Source organism: Copadichromis virginalis, linkage group LG22 (assembly GCF_057382275.1).
Source record: "Copadichromis virginalis isolate Kocher_CV1m ecotype Utaka linkage group LG22, C_Virginalis_male_GT1.1, whole genome shotgun sequence".
Classification (NCBI taxonomy): domain Eukaryota; kingdom Metazoa; phylum Chordata; class Actinopteri; order Cichliformes; family Cichlidae; genus Copadichromis; species Copadichromis virginalis.
The window spans coordinates 28136286-28163366 of record NC_140638.1 but is presented as its reverse complement, the minus strand read 5'-3'; the positions used below and the strand labels follow the sequence as shown (position 1 = coordinate 28163366).

Here is a 27081-nt window from a genome sequence, read left to right as displayed (position 1 = left end):
GGATACATTATGATTGACAGGGCAGTGATAATGATATTTGCTACTATAAATGTTAATCAGAGTTGATATCAGGCTAACGAGATAAGCAAATCTGCATTTGTCACATTTTACAAAAGGCTAGTTTGAAATGCCATCATCTAATCAGTCAACACAGTGTTCTGCTGTATTTCTTTGTGGCTTTTTCAAACACACATTCCTTCCTTTCAGGGACGAAAAGTCAGTGCAATTGAAAAACATGGACTACAGACCCTCTATGGTGACCTTTTGTGGAAAAATAACAAGTGTGCCAATTTGGGAAGTCAGAGGCTTTTCTCACTAGCAAATTCCATGGAATGGAGGAATAGTTGCAAATGAATTGCAAGATGACGCTTAAGATGCATGTGTTCTCACAGCACTGAGCTATGGCTTCATATTCTATAGAAACTCACACATATCTTACCCTGTAGTCAAAAGTGACACTCCAGTTAAATTTAATAGCACTACCAATATAATATAAGTTTAGGTTTGTAATACTGAATGGCAAAATATATATTGTTCATCAATAAAATAGCATACGATCAACAATAGTGTCCAAAAATAATGAACTTAGTAAAAACAGCAGCAATCTCGGGTGGTGCCTCTGCATTGGCAAAATGGGGTTCATCCCTTTCTTTGAACCTCAGATTCAGGAGGTTTTTACCTGGTCGTGGATTGCTGGAGCCGCTCATTAGCCTCTCGAAGATTTTTGAGCGTGCGTGGGAGTTTGACCAACCAGTCTACATGTGTTTTGTGGACTTGGAGAAGGGATTTGACAGTGTCCCCCCCTTCCTGTTGGAGATGCGCCAGTATCTGGCTCACTGTCACAAATCATTCTGTCCCTGTATGACCGCAGCCAGACCTTGGTCCACAAAGGCAGCAATACGTTGGACTCCTTCTCCGTTTTTGACTCTGCTGGGCTGCCCTCTGTTAATAATTCTATTCATGAGTTTTTCGACAGAGCCAGTGTCTTGCAGGTTTTAGATCTCACCCTGGGTCAACATACATGAATCAAATGATCAGTTCATTACCAGGCCTCTGAAGAACTTCAAGACATGTTGAGGGGGTAATTTAGCCATTTAAATCAGCTGTGTTGGATCAAGGACGCATCTAAAACCTGCAGGACACTGGCTCTCGAGGCCTAGAGTTTGACACCGCTGGTCTTGGGATTTCATCTATGGCTTTTGTAGATGATGTGGTTTTGTTGCCTTTATCATTTGGTGACCTCCAGCTTCATAATGCTTCATATCTGTATGTGAAGAATTAGGAATGATATTTAGCACCTCCAAGCTTCAGTCTATGGTTTTTTACCAAGAAAATAATGGAGTGTCCACTCTAGGTCAGGGACACTTTATTGCCCCAAGGTAAGGAGTTCAAGTATCTTTGGGTCTTGTTTACGAGGGGGGGGGGGGGAGAGGGGAGCTGGAGATTGACAGACTGGGCCTGTATTGGCTTTGATTCAGTACTCTAATGTACTGGTCTGTTGTGGTAAAGAGAGCTGAGTGTAAAAGCAAATGTGTTGATTTAGCGGTCTATCTACCTTCCTAACCTCTCCTATGGTCACGGGTGAAAGAATGAGACTGCAGGTACAATTGGCAGAAATTATTTTTCTCCAAGGTGTGGCTGGCATCTTCCTTAGAGATAGAGCAAGGAGATTAATGATTTTAAAGGTCCTCAGAGTTGAGCTGCTACTCTTTCAAATAGAAAAAATGTGGTTGAGGTGTTCAAGGAATATAAGTAGAATGCCTCTGGGGCATTTGTGGTTGAGGTATTACAGTCATGTCCTACTGGGGTAGACCCATGACACCATGGAGAGATTACATCCCTTGGCTGGTCTGGGAACATATTAATGTTCCTCCAGATGAGCTAAAGGAAGGCGCTAGGGACAGTGAGGTCTGGGCTTCTCTGCTTAGGTTGCTGCTTCAAAAAACAAATGTGTCACTTATTTTCAGTCCAGTCCCTGTACCTACCCATTTTGATGTTCTTTTTAGGTCACTTAACACAGGCCTATTAATCATTCAAGCATAAAAAAAGGCACTTAACTCAAGGGATGACCCAGTGATGAGTACAGTAAGAGATGAGTTACAGGCTCCCCGCTCAAACACACCTGTGCTTCATCAGCTCGCAATCAAGACCCACTATTTATTTTCTTCGTATTATTGTATAGTCTTTATCTTACAATATAAAGTTTTGTGAGGCAACTGTAGTGATTTCGTGCTATGTAAATTGAATTAAATATTTAAGGACCTGCTCTAGCCTTCGCTATTTGCCAGATTGTCTGCTACCTACTACTGATAAATTGGCTGTGTTTCTTTCTTTATGTTTTGCTTCCATGCATTAACCTCGTTGTCTCCCTGTCGTCAGTCCATCCTGACCTTGGCCAATATTCCACTATTAACCTATTAAAGCCAGTGATGTATGTGCCCTTTGATTACTTGCTGCTCAGAACCTTTGTGTTCATTATCAGAATCAGAATACTTTAATAGTCCCTAAGGTAATTAAGTGGATTACAGTTGCTCCCAGACAGTAACAGTAACAGACTAAACCAATTAATTAATACAATATATTATAAACGTTACAAACTTAAGAAATAGAACTAATATATACAAATCACTCAATTATAAATATCAAGAACATTACAGAGGTGATATATATATATGATTGACATTTAACTCTAACCTGTGAACTTCATTATTCCGTCATTTGTTATTTTACTGTAGAGCGTGTGCAAGAGGGTGTAACTATAGCAGTGTTTACAGTTTACAGGGCTTTCTCCATTGCCACTCCGAGACTCTGGAACAGTCTTCCCTCTTTTATAAAATTCTCTTTGTCTTTGGAAATCTTCAAATCAAAGCTGAAGACCTACCTATTTTCAAAGGCTTTCGGATCTCTCTGACACCACTTTTATTTTGTTTTAGCTATTCTGGTCTTTTATCTCATTTGGATGATGTTTGCATGTGTATACACGTATACACGTATTTTATGTTCACGTATGCTTGTGCTTGTGTGTGCGTGTGCACACTTTTGTATATGTATGTGCATATTTGCATGTACACATATATTTTTACAAACATATATGGATGTCTCACAATGTTTTCTATAATTTTTTCATCTTATCTATTTTAATTATTTCTATTTGATTATATTATCCCTCTGTTCAGCACTTTGGCCGACACTTGATGTGCTATATGAATAAAGATGATTTGACTTGACACTTGTGTTGCAAAACTGTAATAACTGGCAGCTGGCAGCTCAACTCTGCAAGAGTCAAAGATCTTCAATATCAGTATGTGCAAGTAAGTGTAACCTACACACACTTTCAGCAAAAATTCGATACTCATATTCCTCCTGTTAGTTTAGGGTAGTAGCCGCAGTTGCTGCTTTTACAGTACTGTAAACTATATTGTAATGTAAATACATACGTAACTTGGAGTGCATATACTGAAAATACTCTTTCTGTATCACTTGCACTAAATTACTTTATATCTATTTTAGTATTTGAACTGGATTCCCTGGCGCTCTATCTTAAATTGTTTGATGCAGTGTCTAATCAATGGTCTGTGGTAAATATATTTTTACTTGCAGTGTGTATGATCTGAACACATTGTTTGATTTTGACCACACAATAACTGAATTTGAGGTGATGGTTTGATTTTGAAAGAAAAATCTGGCCTTTTGTGAATGTAGTTTTAATTTTGAGATTTGTGTTTAAGATTTTAAGTGAACTGTCATCATAAGCCATTGTTCAAGAAGGGAAAAAAAGAGAAAAGGCTGAGGTGACCCAAATTACACAAGAGTTGGACTGAAAATCAGTAGTAACAGGTCTTATACAGTAATGAATCCAAATTTGAAATATTTGTTTCAACTCTTCAAACCTACGTTCAGAGCAATTTAGGAGAGAAATACAACAGTGTGTACATGATGGAGGCTCTTTCATGGTTCGGGGCTACATTTCAGGCAGTGATATTAAGGATATTGTCAAAATAGATAGAATTATGAACACAGAAAAGTGCTGTCATATTTTGATCAAGCATGCAATACCACAAGCAAGCACATGCAAGTGTCAGATTGGTAGGTGTTTCATTTCACAACATGAAAATGATTCCTAGCTACTGCCAATGCAGTAAAAGCATGCCCAGATATAAAAATACACAATCGAAGACTTCAGTCATGGATTGTCATCCCCAGAGCCCGAACCTCAAAACTTATTGAAGACGAGTATGACTATCTTGATATAAAGTGGAACAAAAGGCGGCAAACATCCAAAAAAAGTAGTCAAACCAAATATTGACTTGAAAATAAAGCATGTATGTTTGTGCATTTCAATAAATCTTTGCACCCACTTCCCATTAGAAGGAATAGGGAGTGACTCAAGACGTTTGCACAGCACTATACATCTTTTTCATGAATATCCTGTCAAGTCAACTGGCTTCCACTAGCTTCTGTAACTTAAAGGACATTCTCAGTGAAGACTTCCTTTGTGGTTTCACATCAATACAATACAATACAACTAATACTGGGAAATAACCAACTAAATTTTGAGTTGTTTACATGTACTGCATTTAAAACACAGATTTAGCTATTGTGACATTAATGTCACACACAATTGGCTGTTCATTTGAGGCCACTTGAAATAAGCAAAGAAAAAATAAAGAAATACTATTCAAATTAATTATATTATTTCAAACTGCAAATAGTCCATACATTATGTGAATAATGTATGGACCCATAAAAGGCTAGAAAATGAGTTGTACTTTAGGTATCAGCAGCTAGTGTTTAAATATAAATAAATAAATAGGAACTATATTCATGTGTACTGTCAACAATAAAAAACAACACTTTTTGTAGAGCTGGTGATAACAGTGCAGTGTGTGGTATTTGCTATTGCCGGTTGAGTCAATGCAGACTGACGTACAGTATTTACATTATGCACATGATATGCAAATCATGGCAATATTTTTCCATGTTGTCATTCTGCTCTAAAATGACACTGGGGCTTCCCTGTGTTTTTTCTGTCATGGTAGGAGACACACAAATTGCTCTTAAGAAAATGAAACAACGACAAAGCAAATTAAGGTCACAAATCCCTTTGTGTCATCCCACAGGGGTCAAAAATGAATAATCTCTCTAACACGGGTATGTTGGTCAACCTAAACATCCAGAAATGTGTGACTCTTCATCATGACCTTATGTTGTACATAATGGTATCACCAAAACGAATTAGGTCATTTTCCTTTGAGCGTGGAGTGAAAAATGGTCATGTCCTCCACTGAGCAAAACTCTTTTCACATTTCCTCTAAATCTGAATTCTAATGTAGTGGTTCTAGTTAAAAGCAACACCTTCTTGCAACACCAATTACAGAAAATAAAAACAAAACAGATGACAAGTTTCTGTCCGGGAACAAAGGAGGGCTAGCGAAGGGGCTCTGATCTCTTCTTTGACAAGGATGACTTGGGGGAGCAGTTTAAGATGAAATGCTATTAGCTTAACTTTCAGACAGATTGCCATGAAAATGTGTGCATATACCTGGAATCAATATAGAATACATGTATTAGAAGTTCTGAATGTCAATTTTTCTTTGTTTTCTAGATGTCTGAAAGAAAAGAAAATAGTTTGGGGTAGATGCATGGACCTCCAAAACCTTTGGCTATCATTTAAGAGATCATTGCCGTTGCTATTTAAGGCATAACAATGGCTTTATAACTGTGTAACAATGTTTCTCTAACTTTAACAAAGTAGTTATTTTAACAAAAAATTAATTATCTTTCCTGAGATGCAATTCTGCCATTCTGTCGTTGTATCTAAACCCAACCAAACTTTAATCCCACTGTTTACCATACAGTCGCATGAGGGATAAATGATGCTAGTCTGCTAACAGCGGGATATTCAGAAAATAGTCCTAGAGGAAAAGGCCAGACAAATGTTGTGATGTGAAGCATTTGTTCATCTTTTAACACGGGGTCAAGAAGTTTCGTTTTCTTTTCTTTTGAAAATAACTCAGGACTTTGGCTTTAAAGAAGTGTTATGATTGCTAATGTTACTGTTTTTAATTGTTTAAGCTTCACAGTATCAAATCAAAAAGGAAGTCTGTTGTTTTTTTTTACAATGAACTTTCAGCTTACTCCATTAAAAACACTGAATTTGAATATGATGATATTATGATTTGTTTCCATACATTTTAGTTGTTATATATTTATTTATTGTTGCAAAATGCATTTGAAGTAAACTTCCTTTGTCTTTTCTCCTTCCTATTAAACAGACCAGTGTGAGATGAGGTACTGTATGCAGTTTGGGTAAAGTCTTGAAGCCTGACGTGAGCAGTTCAAGGTTGTGTTTTTTTTACTTGCACATAGTAATTACTATACTTCCTACAGTCATTGAACATGCCATGTGACGCAAGGGAAGTAGGTGTTCACGGGTCTGTGTGCAAACGGAGTGCAGTCTGTATGCTGAAGCATTATTAAGGCTCTGGCCAGCCAATGGGGTGGCGCCCGTTAATCCCTGCTCGGTTAAAACCCCGGGCGAGTCCAGAGGAGGCTCTAATGTGCACAGACAGTCAGTGGAGACAGAGAGCGACGCAGGCGCAGGAAGTTTTGTTCTGGGAATGTGCGATGTTCTAAAAGAGTTAACACATTTTGGAGCTTTCTGAAAGTTTTTCCACAAGAACAGACAGAGAGTGAGAGAGGGAGACGCACTGGGAGCTTTTCACACCCACTGTCGCCCTAACATCACCGGCTCTTCCTCGTTTGAGGAGAATTGCTTCAAGTTGTTCTAACAGTGCAACGACACTTTCTCTGGACGTCCCGTTGCCTCCGGTCGTCATGTCCTCCGGTGATGTCTCGGAGCAGAGTCGGCGGGTGAGCGTGCTGTCATGGGATCAGGTTCGGCGTTTGGACTCCATCCTTGGAGAGAGCGTACCGATCCACGGCCGAGGAAACTTCCCCACGCTGTCCGTGCAGCCCCGGCAGATCGTTCAGGTGAGACCCCTCTCACTAGCTCTCTCACTAGCTCTCTCATAGTCGTTTTGCTATCTAATAAAACGCACTGAAGCAGAAGTGACAGAGAAGAGGGAAAAGTACATCTTCTCTTAGTTTCATGTATCCCCATATCGCCCTATTCTCAACAAACAGAGAAAAAAAAAAAAGAAAGAAATTAATGAAAAACTGTTATTTTGATTAATTTGACACAAGGTGTGTTACCTTTTTGGGTGAAAGGCAATTTTAATGCTCTGCATATATAAAGATATTCCGCCACTGTTGCTCACAACTGTGTCATATGCCATCTTGGTAATAAAGTTTTTAGTAATTAGAAAATAGCAGTTTACAGTAGTCTGCTGACAGTGGGTGAGTGCAGTATATTTATTTTGCAGTGACTGTGGAGTCAATGAGATTTCACTTGCTCCAAAGGTACACAGTAACATAACTTCTAAACAAGCCCGGCTAATCAAAATCAGGCCTACATATTGAAATATTCTGTTTGCTCCACATTCTGCTGTTTTTCTGCAGTAATTAGGATTTGTGGCAGAACTGATAAAACTTTAAAAGATACTCAATCACTTACAGTCAGACACATTAGTGGAGATGATCTGACACTGTGACTGCAGTTTTCCACTAACTCACTAGTGCTTCTCCTCCGCAAGTCCCTTTTTCACAGTTTCTGTGAGATAATGACCACACCACAGTATATTTACTAGAACTGGAACATGTGGGGATTTGCGTGGGCTGCAGTTTTTCCGGACATTAATAGCCTGTAATCCTGGTTCATGTGTTGCTTGAATGATTAATATTTTCTACAGTGTTCATATGGGGGAGGGAAGACCTTGCGCGTGCACACACACACACACACACACACACACACACACACACACACACACACACACACACACACACACACACACACACATTTCAAAGACCCCTATAATCAAAGAGGCCTACCAATGTAATCTCTCCCCTGTGATGCCTTTCTTCCATTACATAGTCCTCTAGTCATAAGGGACCTTAACCATTTTTTCTTACAATGAGCCTGCATTCTTTTTGTGGAACTTTCGGATTAAATTCTTAAGAAAATTTCTTATCCAGAATATTCTTTATCTATTGTGTTTGAGTGCTAAGACGTTGGCATACTCAATACTGCTTAACCCAAAACACCAGTAAAGTTTTTTTTAACTTACTAAAACTATAGACTCTATGTAAAAGATGGATGTAGCAATTGTGACATCACTCATTGATGTCACAATTCTGAAAACATGAAGCTCATCTACAAACAACGTGCCTCCGTCCAGCTAAACTCTGCACTATTCCACTGTCAGTTTTGCAAATCTCTGAATGCAGTTTGCATGAATTTGCGCACATTGTTGACATAGGAACACTGGCTTACAAAATGCAACACGCTAAGTCCCAGTTAATTCAGTTCGATTCAGTTCAATTTTATGTATGTATTTTATGTATTTGCAAGCGCTTTGGTGACAGTGGCAAGGTTAAACTCCCTACTAACAGGAAGAAACCTCTGGCAGAACCAGGCTCAGAGAGAGGCAACCATCTTTTGAAACTGGTTGGGGCGAGTGGATGAAGACAGTGATCAATAATAACTAATAGTAGCTTGCCTCCACCAGTGTGTGAATGTGAGAGTGAATGAATAGTGGAATTGTAAAGCGCTTTGGGTGCCTTGAAAAGCGCTATATAAATCCAATCCATTATTATTATTATTATTAATAAATAATACAAAGAGGTGTATAAACACATAGTGAGTGGAAAAGGTGACTAAAGAAGAAACTGTGCAGTTGTGCTTGTTCAGCCTCAATTTGAAGAACAATTCGATCATGTGTCATTGTGTGAAAGAGGCTTCAAGTGACGTATACAGGTGTTTTATAGAGGAAGAGGCAGAGCGAGAGGCGGAGGAGGCAGCGGAAAGCAATTCTAAAAATTCTCTTGTTAGTTCAGTTGACATAAATATGCTTGTGTGTATTGTTTTGTTCCGTGGAAGAAATAAGTTTTGATAAGATGGTTTTGAGTGGTGTGTTTCATTTTACACTAGATGTGTAGTTTGTGTTCTGAGTTTTGAGAAGTGGAGCCACGGTTTCTGGAAATGTGTTTAAGAAAATCTGGGAAAGTACTTAATGTAGCTGTGGGAGGTGGCGTCATAACATCTTTGAACCAACACATAGCTGCTATTGCTGCTGTTAATAAAATAAAAACTAATTGAGCAGATTAGGATTTCAAGTAAGAACAAAATTGTTTAAATGTGTAGTTAAGAAGTCACACACATCCAGCTCAAATCTTTACGAAGCAGTTCAAAAAGTATGGAAGAACCTGGCAAATGCTATGGCAGCTTAGCTGATCTTATCCACTGTGAGTGTGAGGTCTATTGTTTTTTTGGCCAAATGTGAAATGTTAAGATGTCTGCTGGTAGAAGCTATAAAGTGGGCTAACAACTGTTTGATCTGTTACTCGCAGATGAAACAGCTCATTTACAGAAATATATCAATTGAGTGCAACAGTAAATCCCTGAAACCACCTTCTCTGTGGCAGCTGAACCTGTCAGGATTAACCTTTCTGGTGGAAACCATGAAGGCACTGCATCTATAAGTGTAGACTGATTTGAAATTGTGTTCTGTATGACCATGCAGATATCGTGACAAAAAAAAAAATGAAGCGACACAATGCTCCCTGTTGAAAGACTTAATGTCTGCAAGTTGATTTTTATACCATGTGGCCATGAATGGAAACCAGTGGCAGTGTGGTTGGAGGGGGAAAAAGTTTTGTGATTTAAGCCACTATCAAATGGTTGACAGTAATGCGGGGTGTTTCACAGTAAATAGGCTGCAACATTCAAAACCACTAGTTTGCCACTTTTTCAACCTTCCCATCAGACAAAGTCATCCCCCTAAGTGATTTTGTAGCCACACTAGTATTTTGTTCTGTCATACTGGGCGAAGTAACTGATGGATCACAGTCCCAAAGGGTCACAGGACAATCTCTTAACAGTGTATTTGTCTAATATCCACATTAAAATAACATCTGTTTGTGGTCTGGTTGTGAGTGAACCCTGGGAGCAGTGAAGGAAAACTTTTGCCATTACTCACACTTCTGTGAACGTTGACAGCTCAAAGCCAGATCCTGTGATATCCCTCTCAGCGGACTAAACCTACACACACCCAGTGTACTACATACCGAGGAGCATCATATCACATGATGAAAAACGCAGATTACGTGACGCATGCATCATAGTTACGTAAATTGTTGAATGGGTTCATATGTGGAGGCAGAGGTATGGGTTCTTATTTTTCATGAAACCTTGAAACATTACTCCACTCTCCAGACAGTAGCGAATGGCCTGGGTTTGAAGCAGAATATGAGGATGGGATTAGTGCCTGTAATAACAGTGGGCTTGAGGGTTGGGCATGACAAAGTGTTACTGTGGTAAATGGAGAGCAGTCGCCTGAGCCGCTGTTGCCCTTGCCAGACTGTAAACCAACTCCTCAGTAGGCTATTGTTGGGACCGAGCAACATGAAGACACCACATGCTCCCAGTTCCCGTAGAGGAGGTAACCTGGGAACATTCATTTCTAGGCTGAATGTTTTTTTTTTAGTGTTGATGGTATCTCTTTGGCTGGGCTTTCCATTCATGAGTTGGAGTTTCTGTCTGCTCATTTTAATTTCAAATTGAAAGTTTGCAAACTAAAACTTCCCATCATTTCTTTTGTGGACAGGGCAATAGCTATATCTGGAACACACAAGGTGTAGATTTTATTTTTACATTTTAAAACCCATACATTTAAAAATGTTTAAGGGTACTCTCTGTCATTACTCAAACTTTATAATAAATTGTTCATCACCCAATGCCTTTTTCTAGGTTGTATTTGTAAATATGATGCATTCTCAATGAATTACCTGGTACAGTAAAGGTTACATCAAACCATCTTGTGGTACAAATTAAAATTTTATAAAGTGAATCTATCTTTTGAAACCTATAGTTCATATACTCTGGTCTGAATCAGCTGTGTTTGTAAACTTGTAGCTTTTTCCTGTAGTTTGGCTTCTTTTGACACGAGAAAACTGCAAGTTAACCAAAATGTGTGAATGCAAACCACAGGAAGAAGTCAGTGAGTTCTGGATTAGCTGATAACATGGTTATGGTTCCATTCATGGCCAACAGGGTTAGTTGCTACAGCTAGTGTACTCTACTGCATCCCAGAAAGCGAACTCAGGTGTATGCTGCTCAGACTTGGTAGCTAGGTTGGATCGAGGTTGGATCAAGTTATCACGTTATCTAAAAAAAAATCAACACTCAGGAGTTCAAAGACCAAAGTTTCTTGGTATTATTGTTTTGGTTTGCTTGATTTTAGAGTTAAAATGCAAATACACAGACTACTTTTAAGTATAACTATATTTAAAGTAGCTAAAAATAATTACAATGCCATAGGCAAGGATAGCTTGTTATAAAATACGGTTGGCAAAAAACAAACAAACTAAGTGTTAAACATAATGAAATTTAAAAAATACAGAGTTGCGGGTGTATAAGTTTTAATTACTAGTTTTTCCACCTCAAGTTTTCATACTGAACAGTTTACTTGCTTACACCTAAACTATTACGATTCTGTTCCAGTGCTGTATCCGAGTCTTTTAATTTGTGATTTTATATGAGATAAGTCAGATGGTTGTGAGGTTAGTAAGACTGGTTTTTACTAATAAATCCACATACACTAGAGTGGTTCTCACCAGTTTAATCTTACATGGCTGGCACAGACATCTAATACAGCAAAAGTCCCCCCAAATTGGTCCCTTGGATATATTCCTATCAAATAAAGTTTGAGTGGACTGAGACATTAAAACTTAAGTGAATCCTTGAAACTGAATCCTTCTTTGAAAACTTTTATCAAAAGAGCATCATGTTTCAGCACACAACCCATTCTTGTCTAAGAGCACAGGTGAAATGAGCCCCCGTGCATAAGAAATTTGAGGAAGCATTTCAAGTCAGAAGTAAAACCATCATCAGCATCCCCCGCTGTCTGCCAAGCTACTGTACTACTGACTGGCTGGGTTAGTCTTGGAGTGGATTTGAAGGTCAGGGACTCATAACTCCTCATTTGATGTCGCCATTTACTTGGCACAGGGATAATCTGTCTCACTGCCCATTGGCGTCCAGGGGACTATGTGCTGGCAACTGGCTGGGTCATTTCAAACAGCTATAATAAAAACACACTTTGTCCACAGCTTAAATGAAATAGTCAAGGAAACTATTAAGATGCCAGAAGGAAAGTGGAAAGACTGTCGCCAAGGCGTTGTCAACACCAGACAGTCTGGTGTGTTTGCAATTCTTTTTGTAATGTGTTTTTACATCACTGTAAGTGTTAGGCTCTCATCAGGTGCTGGTGAGTCATTTGGGAAATGTACCATCCTGTTTTATGAGTGGTAAAGGATGCATTCTGTGGGGCTAGCACAGCTGTACTTCCCCATACACTACTTTTGGGACTCCCAAACAAACACATTATAGTGTGCTGTTAACTCAAACCAACTGTTTAAGTGTGAGGTCAGTGAAAATACTTTCTGTGGGTTTCCCTTGGATAGGTTAAAAAAATCTCTGCAGTCTTGTCCACTGGACTAAAATCCTGCATAATTTCTCTCTGCAAAAATATTCTCTCTACCTTTTCTCATTAGATTTTGGAGTAATGGGGTTTCTTTAGTTCATTTAATAGCACAATATACTATATATATTTGGCTGCTCTTGAAGTGTTTGCTTGTTGTTTCGTTTAGGTTTAGGTAACAGAAAACTAGAAGTATACTGGATTTGTGGTCAAACTGATTGAATTATTAGAAATATGTTGCTTTTTTTCAGAATCTGTAGTTTAAAAGTTTTTAAGAAACTACCATTCAGTTGTCAGGACATGTAGCATTTCATTGTCTGTGTATTAAGCACAGTGCATGATACTGTATGTTAGATTGCCTTGGTATAATCATTACATATTTAGTGGCTCCATAGTATAGTAGTTTACACATTTAAGTAGTAAGCAAAATATCCCTGGTTTGATTCTGGGAGGAGACACAAATCCTCCAGTGTTGGGTTAGAAAGGACCTCTGGTGTAAAAATCAAGTATCCAAAACTACTGGCTGTGGTAATTGCTTGTGAATGAGGCAGTAACTGAAATTAGCTTTCTTTTTAAATAATTTTATTTAGTTTGTTTAATATAAATAAACAAGTTTATGAAAACACCAATTTGGGGTTTTAGGTGGAGTAGTAACAAGTTTACTCATCCAGTTCTTCTTATGTGATCTATCTCTAGCTAATGTGCTGATTACCAGATGTGGTCATTAAAACAATGGCTTCAGGACACAACTTGACCTAATTCACTTGGAATTAGGTGGAATAAACAACAAAATGCATGTGGAAATATGAGTTTTAGGAATCTTTGAGGATTATTAAATTCACTGTGGGTTGGATTAGACTGTGTGCGTAGCTAGTTAAGGGTTTTAAAGTGTTTTGTCTCTCTGATCGACTAATTTATGGTTCTAGTGAAAACAGTAGCTAGGAATAAAAAACAAAACCAACGACTTTTTGATGTGTCAGAATCATTTTTTTTTTAATTTGTTCCCTGAATGACAAAATATGGGAGAAAAGTTTAATAAAACCAAAAATGACATATTCTGATACATTCTAATATTCTTGTCCAGGGTTAGAGTTCAGCTTAAGGCTTAGAGTAAAATTTTAGCATTCAGTATGTGTGCCCTGTATTTTTTGCAGGTTAAACGTAGCATTATGGTTATACTCTCTTTCAGTATATAGGATTACCTGACTGGATAGGCATTGCTTGTCTCTACGCATTCAGTGAAGAGACATCACACCATTGAACAGTAACATCAGATTCCCATAACATAGTGAGAGCGTTTTAATGAATTGTGAACAGCTGTGCTTTGGATTTCTTCAGACTTGGCCTTGTTAGTTGCCCCCCCCACCCCCTGAGTGTGATTTGAGTGATGTAACAGACAGGAAGCACAAAGATCTTAACTGCCTGTAGTTCTGTAATTTTCCCAAGAACCACAGCAGTACATCTGTACAGTGTGTTCCAATAACATTATAAACACCTTTTTCAATTTGGTCCACATTCATGAGTTTAAAAGTTCAAAGCTCAACAGTTCCTTTTATGAGTCACTTACACCTGTCAAGCACAGACATGCCGCATCTTTTCCACATCTAATCTCTGTGGAGCAGCTTTTTGAGATAAAAAAAAAAGCTACAGTCAGCTGCTCCCTGAAGCGTAATTTATGGTGCCACAAATATCTGTCCGCGTACACGGTTCTAGTTGCACAGTGAGCGGAGAAGGGTTTTTAGATGTGCTCCTATTTTGTTCTCCAAAATCCTAACAGTGCGTCGCTGGATGTGCATGACCTATGTGCCTGTTGAAGATACATTAGTTGACAGGTGGGTTGGAATAGGGTTAGGGGTCACAGCGGAGTTCACCAGGAATGGGAAAACCATGAAAAAAAAAGTTGGTTTTACTCGGTTTCAATTCTTGTTACTTGTATATTGTAACTTTGCTTGTGTCTGCAGCTGGCTGATAGACTAACTACACCCCAAGCAAGAGTAGCCCACACACCGGTTGTGGTATATATTTTGTACACTGCCTCCATCACCAAAAAAGCTCTCTATGGGTAGACGGACCGTCCTCAGACTGCCTGAGGACTGTAAATGTGTTACCCCTGCTGAACCATAAATCCCGCTTTATTCACTAGAGGTCACCACGGTGAGTAACTCCACGTATTTGATTTGGCAGATTTTTACACCAGATAAACTTTCTAACACAGCCCCTCAGGGGACTGGTATCTCGTCCTGGGACTGAATCTGGGATCTTTCACTTGTTAAGTGGAATTTATGGTGCAGTGGGGGAAACGCATTCGCAGTCACCTGGCAATCTGGCTTTGGCCCGTCTACTTATAGAGAGCTCTGTTGCCAGAGGGAGGTTTGTGGGTGCTCTTGCTTATGCTGTCGCTGGTCTGTCACTTTATAATGTAAATGGAGGTCATCTCTTTGAGTGAGAGACTACACCAATAAGTAGTCACTTAAGTGCCAGTTGCTCTTTAAAAAAGCTGCAGCGTTTCGTTCACTCCAGAGATGTGTTCTTCATGTAAGCCCTAAACAATAATAAAACATAGCAACTACTTTATTATGCAAGGAAAGATTAAAAAAATATATAATTAAACTTAATCAAACTCAATTACAAATTTATGCTTTATTGTGCGTTCTACTTTCACAATAAACCTAATAAAGTGTTTAGTCTCTCATTTTGTGTCTTTTCTCTGTGTCTTTACTTTCAGGTGGTCAGGGCTCGACTGGAGGAGCATGGCGTGATGGTACGTGATGTTAAGCTGAATGGTTCAGCAGCCAGCCACGTACTTCATGAGGACAACGGCCTTGGCTACAAAGACCTGGACCTGATCTTTGGCTTGAGTTTGACTGATGACAAAACCTTCCGGCTGGTGAAGGACGTGGTGCTGGACTGCCTGGTGGACTTCTTGCCCGAAGGGGTATGCAGAGATCGAATCACAGCCCTTGCCCTAAAGGAGGCATATGTTCAGAAGCTGGTGAAAGTTTGCAACGAGACAGATCGCTGGAGCCTCATCTCACTTTCCAACAACACTGGCAAAAACGTGGAACTGAAGTTTGTGGACACGCTGAGAAGGCAGTTCGAGTTCAGCGTCGACTCCTTCCAGATTACTCTGGACTCATTGCTGCTGTTCGACCGCTGCTCGGAAACAGCCATGTCCGAGACCTTCCACCCTACAGTCCAGGGAGAGAGTATGTATGGAGACTTTGAGGAAGCTCTGGATCACCTCCGCTCCAAGACCATCGCCACCCGCAGTCCAGAAGAGATCCGGGGCGGCGGCCTGCTCAAGTACTGCCACCTGCTGGTGCGCGGTTTCCATCCATCTTCCGCAACTCAGATGAAACAGATGCAGCGCTACATGTGCTCGCGCTTCTTCATCGACTTCCCCGACATAAGCGAGCAGCAGAGAAAGCTGGAGGGATATCTGCAGAACCACTTTGCGGGCATGGAGGACAAGCGCTATGAGTATCTGGTGACTCTGAGACAAGTGGTGGATGAAAGCACTGTGTGTCTGATGGGACACGAGCGCCGGCAAACGCTGGCTCTTATTTCTGCCCTGGCGTTGCGTGTAATGGCCGAACAGAATGCCATCCCCGCTCTGTCCAACATCACCTGCTACTACCAGCCTGCTCCCTATGTCAGAGACGTCAACTTCAGCAATTACTACGTGGCGCAAGTTCAGTCACCCATGGCTACGTGCAGTAACTCTTATCAAACATGGCTGCCTTGCAGCTGAGCAGTGTCTTTTATCACTGCGTGGAAAGTTTATGTTTCTTTTTTGAACCTTTACTTTGATGTAAGCAGAACATTCATTAACCGAAATGTTCACTGTAAGGGGTCAGTGTTGTGTCGAACAGCCTTGGCTGTAGAAGACAATCCATTCTTCTCAGTGTGAAGCTATTTACTGGGTCTGTGAGCTGTACATCTTAAGTTTCTAGCTCTGCTGCCTTCACGGAATAGGTCTTTGTTTTGTTAGATGAACTTGCGTTTCAAAACAGGAAATTATATTTTCAACGTGTGCCTGTGATTTGTTTTGAATTTTTAAAGGATAATTTGGTAGGGAAAGTGAAGATCGGAAGGAAAGGAGGGAGGCAAATGACATGTACTAAGGTTTGGCCAGACAGGAAGGAATCTAACTGCCAACTTATTGCTCAGGGCATTTTCATCTAAAAAACTTTTGTGCCCTAAACATTCAATTTATAGGTCACACAGCTATTAGCAACTACACAAAGTTTAACTTGTTATTGACCCAGCGCATAAAAGAATCTTCTGTCTTGCTGTCTGATCATCTGCATATTTACAGTACAGCCCAATTCACTACCTTATTGTTCTGTTTACATATTTTTCCTGTTGTGTTGAATGATTCTCACTAATGTCATTTTATTAAACGATTTTTTTAAACAAGTGATGAAAAGAAAGCCAGTTGCACAAATTTACATATGCTCAAGCATCTAAACCTGCTGCAAGTGGGAAATGTTAGCAAATCGACTGAATTGTGTTAGAAATGCGACAGCTGAAGACATAAAACAAGTTTCAGTAATGTATAGTTATAACAGCGATGGAGCTCTTGAAGCTAGAACATGATGGATGCTGATACATTGGGATTTTAGGGTGTCATGTGCTTGGTATCCCTGTAACAATGTAGCTTTGTTATTTTGACCCCCAACTTTGTTGTTTTGCCAACTCTTGTATCAAAAATATTCCACTAAGTTATATCAATTAACACTGCTGTAAAAAAAAAAAAGAAATCTAATATGAGCCATTATAATTATACCTTTTTGTTCTGGTATTTCATAACCAATGTGGATGTATATGGAAAAATATGAAGGCTTTATATATGAACGTTTTCAGTTTGTGTCTGATGTAGGCTCGGGTCTTAATGAAATGTAAATACTGGTTACGAAACCAAACTTTTTTTTTTTTTTGTCATTTTTTTGTTCTGACTGTGGTTTCAGCTGACCTGACTGGGAGGGAAAAGGACCAAAGACATTCTTTGTGTAGCATGACAAACAAGGACTGTATATGGTTTCAAGTGCCTGAATATGACCTTTGTAGTAGTTGTTATGTATGAACTGTTTTTGAATCTTTTTCATTCAGGTTACTGTAAATTTCTATATCTAGGGTCAGGGTACTTGTTTCATTAAAAAAAATATCAAAAGTTTAACGATGGTGATACTTTGGTCTTTCTTTTCACATTCTTGGAAGAGAAGTAAGATGTGGATGATAAGATGTTGACTCAAATTTGTCTAGAGACGTGCAGAATAAATGCATACTTTATCTCCGGTCGGTGTATCGCACTTTCTCAGTTTCAGTTGCTGCAGATCTCCCTCTGTGTATGTTTTGCGATCTTTCTCAATCACACACAAAACAGCTTGTGTGTTGTCTGTGTTCCATCAGCTACACAAAAACACTTATTTGTTCAAGCTCTGTGCCTCCCTTTTTTTGCCTCCCTGAGCAGAGTTTTCCCATGAGCCTGCACCTGTGCATTAGTCACGTCCCGCCAGCTGTGAATCTGACAAAGGTTTCCCTTTGCCCTATAGTCTCAAAAATGGAGATCTCTGTTACCTTGGATGAGTTGAGCTCTAATAGGTGCTGCTGAGAGCCAGGTGGTAAAATGGAAGTGCCGCCTTTTCAATAATGTCATGATATACTCGATATACTCCTCACCAATAATTCTCTCCTATGATATTTTGTAATTACTTTTGCATAACTGGGGACGACTTCTTGGTATTTACTTGAGCATGAAATGGCAAATAGCTTGACACACCTGCTAAATATTTGTGGGTAAACAAGACATAGTACTTGGTCATTAAGGAAGTGCTGGAACAAATTAGTGAAGTCCTTGGTTATAAGTTCAATTGGAAGAAATGCATCTGTCAGAGTGATTAAAGAGGCGAGGTATAAATGCAGCTAGGGAAACAGCCAGTGAGGACAGCTAATCCTCAGTGGATTAGCTGTCAGAATTTTCTCCAAACTGCTACACAAACAGTCAAGGAAACATGTAGTAGGACTCCAACAGGGAGCTCCATGGGATAAGCATGCGTGAACACGGCAACTGAGACGGAGCTTGCCTTACCTTTAACAGCCCAACGATTTCTGCGTCTGGTGGCCAGACCTCAAGAGACTTTTAGAGAGCTGGGAGGAAGTGTGTAAATGATAATAAACAAACTACAGCAAGTTGTCAAAGTTTAATTTGCTCAAGATTAAGGCTGAACTTGTAGCCCTGTGAGCATGACTCTGTTTATGAAAATGGAGGCCAGTCAGTCTACTGCAGATGGATTGCTTTTAAATTTCATACATAAATTCATATATAAGCACATGCATCAGCGCTATAGAGTTTGATGATCTAAATTTGGCTGCAGGCTGTTGACTTCAAACTTATGAAATTTAATGCTGTTTTGCTTGATTCTTTGGTTGCTTTTGATCTACTTAGTGACAAAGAGATGTCTGATTAGCCATCATTTTAGAATCTCAAACATAGTTTTTACCTGATTATACCAAAACTTTGGCCCAGATGTGAAATTTTGTAAATTTAGGTAAGGGGTATAATAATAATGTATATTTTATTGATCCCCATGGGGAAATTACTCTCTCTGCATTTGACCGATTCACTCAGTGAAGCAGTGGGCAGCTACTAAGCAGGCGTACTGGGGTGCAGGGTGTAGGGACAGTACCTTGCTCAGGGGTACCACTCAGTGGATTTGAACCCCCGCCCTTCCGCTCATGGGGGGACCACTCTACCTACTGAACTATCCCTGCCCCCAAATCTGTATCTGTATTGGTGAAGGTGCAGGCACCAGTCACAAGCTTTCTGTAATAACAACTAGTCCTAACGATTCTTAAACTTTGCCAATAGGTTGCAAACTATTAGTTGGTGTCCTGATGAAAACCATCATTGTAGCATTGTATTAATCAGAAAATATTTAAAGGTATAAAGAAGTTCTAGACAGGTTTACCTACAATGTGAACATGAATATGCTAGCAGTATTGCATATAATTTAGCATGCTAATGTTAGCAATGGAGTCCGGTGCTTTTTAGCCTTGTACGTATTTGCGGATAGCATGATGTTGTCTGAACAAAACACTGTCAGAGATTGTTACGTAGTGACCAAAGCAGCACGAGGTTTTTAGTACGTACCTCTCTGCAGCTAACTTGATGACCAGTGTTGGTCAAGTTACTTGAAAAAAGTAATCAGTAACTAATTACTGATTACTTCCCCAAAAAAGTAATCCAGTTACTTTACTGATTACTTATTTTCAAAAGTAATTAATTACTTAGTTACTTAGTTACTTTTTAAAAACACGATTTACAACCTGAAGAGGTGATAAAGCGATATATCTTTCAGCCCAATTCTACTTTTTCTACATAATCCATCATACAAAATGTAATCAAATGGAAAAGTCTCTTTTTTTTAACTTGTTTTATCAGTTTTAATCTTTTAACTTTATGCATCAAGCAAAAATTTAATTATATGCAACATTCTCTGAGTTGAATAAATGAGTTTAACATTTAAACCTATTTTCTGCACATTCCAGCACATAAAATAAAATATTTTTTTTGTTTACACTCACTCTTTCAAATAGATGCAAGTAAAACACAGCAGAACATAAATAAAGTCAAAGACTCAGCGGTCCTGTTGCTCTATTTTCACCTGTAAAGCAGGACTGCGGTAGGCGGAGGTTTACCCTGGTGCAGGTGTGCAGCGGTCAGTGGAAGAATACGGCAGTGTCTCTGTGAGTTTCCCATTACATCGGTGCGCTCTCGGTGCTTGCTTGGAAGTTTAGGGGTTTTTTTCGCTGTAAAAAGAAGTTTTCTTCCCACGCACGATGGACGCTAATGTTTTTGTCACTTTTTATGGAATCAAACTCAAAGTAAGGTCAGTACTTCCACGCTGCACGCTCATACTCTCTCCCACAATCGATATGTGATCCATTGTTGATCTGCACACAGCTGTTGTCACTAATGGCGCACTCGCTTTACGTCACTGTCGTGAGACATTCTCGCAAAAAATCACGGTTTTAGTAACGCAGTAACGCAGCGTTCCTACGGGAAAGTAACAGTAATCTAATTACCGTTTTTGCAATAGTAATCCCTTACTTTACGCGTTACTTGAAAAAAGTAATCAGATTACAGTAACGGGTTACATGTAACGCGTTACTGCCCATCTCTGTTGATGACTGCCAGCAACCTCTGTTAACCACTCGGGTTGCCAACTGTCCCGTTTTAGCTGGGACATCCCAAATAATGAGCAAAATTATTTGTGTCCTTTATTCTGCCTTAAATATCCAGTATATTGACCGTTACCTGCAACGCCACTGACCAAAAAAACAGCACGCTTAAAAATACCAAAGCTGATTTTGGCCGCAGTCGTATCACACAAGTGCTTCGTGTCCAGTCACGGCCAGTTTCGCACACATGATATGTGATTGTGATTTGCCGTTTGGTCTCCATAGCATAATAAACTAATAATAATAAACTGGATAACTGATATAACTGTATTTACAGTAATTTATTTGAATATTTTTTATTTTTTGCTAATTTCTTAGAGGAAACGCCCATGTGATTTCTGTCATCATTTACTGTATTTTTCTTTATTGTTTTAGATGATGTATTGATTAAACTGAATAAGAACATTTTACTGCACTTTTATTATAAGAACATGAATATACAGCACATATTTACACTATGCCCAGCTGGTTGTGCATTTTGCTTCTGGCATGCCAGAGTGTGTCTTATTTGATAATTAAAAACCCTAGTAACCCTAGTAACCACTCATCAATCAGTTGGGGGATACACACTTTTCCCTAGTGATAGGTGGTTACTAGGGGGTCACTGACATTTTAACAAACGGTTTCACAACGACCGCCAGCAACCACTTGCAACCAGTCAGGAATTAGACATTTTTTCCTCATGGAATTTGGTTCCCAGATGATCACAGACAGCTCACTAGCACTGCATGACTGCGTTAATGCTGTAAGTAAGTTCAAACATGAGTTATGGGACTTAAATGTTGTTAGGATTTTCACTGAGAATAAATGTTACATAAATATCAATCTTATCAAATATGCAGCCTCTGACTGGAGAGCCTAAGTGGCAGGGAAACAAAGCTGAACCGGCAACCTTCCGGTTACAAGACAAACTGCCAACTCTTTGAGCCACGATCGCCCCATCAAGAACATCAAGCAAATTAGCAAGACCCACTGCTTGGTATTTGTTGGTACAAACAGTTAAAATATGCTCCTTTTATTTTCAAATAAAATTCTACAAATGATTAATTTCGTGTGGAATTTTATTTAGATAGCTTTAAAACTCGTAGTTATAAAACATTAAAACAAACCATGGTGGAGTCTTTAAATTAATTTATTCAGAATCAACGGCCAGCAACTTTCTTCAAGAGGAGCAGAAAAATCATGCACCTGAGATTTAAGGCAGTGTAAGCACAGCTGTGTTTTTCCTGGACAAAGACCACAGATAAATATGACACTGTGGAAAGCACTGTGGTTCATAGTGTTCCACAGCGCCCACCAGCTCTAAGCAGCTTGGCCTTCTCAGCTCTGTTTTCTCCGGTCTACGTGGGTGGGCCTCCTGGGATGAACTCTCACCACAGACATTGGAACTTAAAAGGTCTTGTTATCATTTTCTCCTCCCCTCCTTTGTCAGTCTTCTGCAGACAGTAATCTCTATCTGACAACTGCAATGTGAATGTTGCTCAGAATGTTTGCCGAATAGATTGCGGAAATGTCTTTTTTAGCGGTGATAGACACCACCTGTGGGTGGATGGGAAGGGTCAAGACAAGCATAATACCAAGAGTGGTCTCCACTGTACAAGACGTCACTGTTATCAAATCTCAGCTCCCTATCTCGACATACTGGCTGTCAGAGGGGATTGTAGAAGAAAAACAAATTTGTCCTCAGTTGAGACGATACATGGGTGGCTGAATCCTCTAAAAGAATGAATGCAGTGAACTTGAAGGAGGAAGTTAAAGGAATATTTATCTTGGGAGGTGGGGTTTAGGGAAAACTAGAGAGGAAGTCGACGAATCCAAAGTGCTTTCCCCATTTCAATGGTTGCATTGCAAATTAAATTCCAAAAAAGTACAATCACCCCCAACTGCAGCATAATAAAACAAATTAAATTCTTTAACTCTGGAATGATTGAACTGGACTCATACTAATTTCAGTCTTTTACAGCTGAAGAATGAAGGAAGTGGTGCTGAAATTTTTCCCATAAAGTGGTTTACTGGACTGGGTGGCATTGCTCCATCCATCATCATGTCGTTAGCAAGCAATTCCCAGGAGCTCACAAGATTTCTATTTGTAGCATCTGTGGATATTCAGAGCGGCTTCACCATGGTGATGTTTGTTTGCTGTCCTGAAATCCAAACAAGTTGCCAATTTCATATAGTGGGCTGTAAAAACTATGCATCTAACTTGGGTTCTTGGTGCACTTTTCGTACCACTGATTGAGTTAAAAACACATTTATTGGGAAATTTCTGTCCAAGAGAGCGTAACTGTTTGACATTTAAGTGACAATATAAAAATCCAGCAATTAAAAAATAATCAAGTCTAGGTGACCCATAAAGGCAAAAAGTACACTTTTAAAAGTTTCACTAGATTTATTAATAGTTAAATCCCCTGTACAGCACTCTTCATTTATCTTCTTAACATGGACAATGTTGCCAGAGACCTATTTAAGACAAGGTTTAGAAAAGCTTTTCATCTGTTTTTGGAATTTCCCCATATGTGAAATGCCCAGTGAACATGATGGTGAGCCTAGTATCTAAAACTTAGCTTGTTTAGCATGTAGCCAAAATTCAAGCCCCTCTGACAGCAGGTAACAGCTTTTAGTGCTGGCAAACTTTCTACAGACTTTGGAAACCTGGATTTGGGTCGTTTATCCCATTCATTCGGGCTGTTTGGTCCCTACACAGATCATATGTTGGGTTTAAGTCTGGCCTTTGCTTGAGCGACTTAACACGATACCTTTTATGAAACCACTCCTTTGTTATGTAACTAGGCTTCTTTTATGTAGACAAAGGTTTATGTATAAAAGGTGCATTCTATACCATGGGACCAAAAATGTGCTCTGGCCTTCTGCAGTAGTAATTATCCTTACAATGTTTGTAATCTGTGGTTCTAGAAGTTAAGAAAAAATGCTAAGTGCACCTCAGTTAATCAATACAAGTATTTATTTCCTTTATGGCAAAATTTAAATTTTCAGCCTACACCCTCTAACTTCCAGAAAAGAGTATACTCCTTTTCAGTTATCTTCAGGCCTTCCAAATTAAACATTTTTAAGTCTGATTTTATTCATATTTCCTATTTAAAATGTCCTTTTCTGATATTAACGATCGATCTATACTCCCATATGATGTCATTAAAACAGAAGCAGATGCCCTAAATCCAACCACAAGCCATCCAGGTAACTTGAAACTTTACAACGCATTTCCTGAGGGCCCCCAGTAAGACATCTGCCAAAGCTGAAGCAGATCAGATGAACCAGTGTTGAGATAAGAGCTGAGCAGATGCAGTTATACGCATAATACAGAGCTTCCTTTTATTTATTAGTAGGAACATCTTAAATCATTCTGTTTTGTAGAAGCATTTCCATGTTGTCTTCTTCTTACACTATAAACCAGTCCTGTAAAGGAAAAGGACACCCCCACACATCTTCCTCCAAACCAAATGAAAATGAAGTAAAGGTGACTTTACCATTACTTTTACTCCTATGAAACCACACAGTAGTAAAGATAAAATAATATAATAATAGTGCCAAACTCCCCATAAAGACCAGTTTAGTGATGAATCAATCACCAGAGTCAAAGCAAGTCATAATTTTCCTGTAGTCACACACTCTGTAATTCCTTCAGTAGCCAGATTTATTCTTCCAAAATAAGCAGAACACAATTCTCCCCGTGTGAGTGCTCTCCTTTCACCACTTTATTTGTACAAATTAGTGAGTAAGCTATAATTTACAACAACATCACAGACGGTGAGCAAACGCCGCTTTCTGTGTTTTCATGACAAAAAAAGAGCTGGAACACAGAAGGGGCTGAATGCTGAATTCTGTTGAGTCACTCCCAGACTGCAAATAATGAACTGTATTTTTAAGAGAGTCCCAGACCATCCAGGGTGTAGACTATAAACAAAATGAGCCTCCGTGTGAGTGAACGGCACAATTTTGGGAAAGATGTGCCGAATGGAAATGACACGTCTCGGAATGGCGCAGTGTTTTCTTTTAATACGACATGGTTGCTTTCAGCTCACAGGCATTCACAAGAGCGCTCATGTGAAAGTAACAGTGTGATACCAGCATCTGCTCGGACCAAACACCAGCCTGCTTTCATTTGGTTCGGAGAAAGATGGGCGGGGGTGTTCTCTTCCCTTATCCGACCGGTTTCCTGATGGCCACTGTAAACACTGGCTCTCTCAAAGGTCACAGTGTTTGTCACTCTTGGGCCCCCGTGAGGAGCTCTGCTCTCATAAATATTAATGGACACTGTACCGAATGGGGCCTCTGACTGTTAATATGGGGTGTAGAGGATGGGAGGTAGGGCTGTTCCTTTTTAACGCTGCAAGAGTCTCCTCCACTGTGGGGCCACGAGAAAACAGAGGGGAGGGACCTGGGAAAGTCTGGCCCTGATCCTGCATTTGGATCTTCCAAGTTGAAAGTGGCCTGTTTCGATTGCCAGGTGCTCACTTTGGCTCTGAAGATGAAGCCAGTGGTAATACACAGTTTCACTTCAGACTATATCAGCAGTCTGTTTGAATAAACAGTGTCTGTAAATTCTCCCCCAAGTGATTGATTAGCCTCCAGCCGCTGCAACTATTCAGCACACCAAGCTGGGCTAGTACTGTATAATAAGCCTTATTTATCAGTTGGCCTCAGACAGCTTATGTAACTGTTATGTAACAGCATGAGTCCACACAGACAAGGTATACCATGCTTTCCCATTAGGCCTGAGCTATATAGCACACCCAACCTTCAAATAAAGAAAACCTCAGCACATCTGGTTGTCTTTGAATTCAACCGCAACCAAATGATACGCAGACAACTGCCAGGATGGGCAAAAAATAAGCTTTTTTTGGATGAAAAACAACTTGAGTCTGTGAAGTGTGGATAAAAATTAGGTAAACTTTAAAGGAATGATGGTTTGATTCATGATCAAACAAAATAATAATGAAAAAAATTATTTTTGCAGCTTTCTGAATATAAAATATGCTCTCTCTGAAATTCAAAAAGAAACCACCCAAACCGGATGGAATTTGTGAGGTATAAGACGTGTGAATCAATTCACATAAAATATCAAACATGAGAATATATATTTTTCAGGGATATTGCACATGCCTCCTGCTTGCTAGCACTGGGGGCTCATTTTTCTCTCGACTGGATATCCACACACTCTGTATCCACAGTCATAAAAAGAAGCAATATTTCACCAGCAGTGTTTTTGTTTCCTTATGAAATATGGCTCAGTGAGCAATGGCACCAGGCCTCTGTTCTGACAAGAAGCCAGTGAGGGTTGATGGATGGACTTCAGTTTGACTCATTGCAAGTGAGAGGGAATGACATCTGATCTGATGAGGTGGAAAATGACAGGATTGCTTCTGTTTCCATCAACCTCCAACCTAAGATAAGATAAGATAAGATAAGATATCTCTAAGTTATCTCTTATCTTATCTTATCAAATATTGAAGAGTAACTACTTTATTATGACACCAATACAAAATTAACTACTGGATTGTTGCAAGTAATAATTTAAAGGGAGGAAACTGTAAAAGCCAGCAAGCGATCATAAGGTAAACATCCTTTTTTGCAATCAGTTGAACTACAGTTGAAGTAGTAACCATGATATTTCCATATATATAATAATCTGTTTCTTCACTCTCTAAGAATAGATGAACTATGACAACACAAAATTTATACTGACAGTCCATGAAAGTGTTTCCTCTGCTCTGCACATGTGCGTGAGACATTTAGGGCTGAACAGATGAACAGTGCAGACTTTCACTCTATGTAAATGGGAAACAGAATCTTAGTGTTCGTCATACTTTGACAAATGAACTCTGGGAACAGTAACGTCCACCGCTCAAATATTTAAAGTTCTTCCTGTTTTTCACGTTATTCATTTATATGTTCATATTTAAACACAGCCAAAGTTGTAAATAATGAGATCAGCATATGTGCGGGTCATCCATCCGAGGAAAAAGCTTGCTCATGTGACCTGCTCATACTTCCCATTTATTTGGGAACATTTCGCTCTCTTCACACTGCTCTCAAAGCTCGACTTGAAACAGTTTCTTTTAAAAATATTCTTGACACTGTGCTGTGTGACTGGGAACATCTGTCCCTAATATGGTCCTCTAAAGTTCCACAACTCTGGCTGTGTGCACAGCAAAGAAGCTCAACCAAACAAGACACCACCTATCCAGTCAGCTATAGCAGGACAACCAGGAAGTACTGT

General features: G+C 39.4%; 1 protein-coding gene across 1 annotated transcript; it reads left to right on the top strand.

Moving 5' to 3' along the window:
* The first annotated feature begins 6492 nt into the window (after window positions 1-6492).
* On the top strand, window positions 6493-17778 carry tent5bb (terminal nucleotidyltransferase 5Bb). Its single transcript, XM_085446304.1, has 2 exons — window positions 6493-6993; window positions 15325-17778. The coding sequence occupies exons 1-2, from the start codon at window positions 6838-6840 to the stop codon at window positions 16348-16350; spliced, it is 1182 nt and encodes a 393-aa protein (XP_085302430.1). The 5' UTR covers window positions 6493-6837; the 3' UTR covers window positions 16351-17778.
* Window positions 17779-27081: the final 9303 nt, after the last annotated feature.

What these genes read in the sequence shown, in the direction of transcription:
- tent5bb (XM_085446304.1), top strand. Translation starts at nt 6,838, where the DNA reads ATGTCCTCCGGTGATGTCTCGGAGCAGAGTCGGCGGGTGAGCGTGCTG. An exon ending in AGCCCCGGCAGATCGTTCAG is followed by an intron (nt 6,994 to 15,324) that starts GTGAGACCCCTC and finishes CTTTACTTTCAG; the next exon opens with GTGGTCAGGGCTCGACTGGA.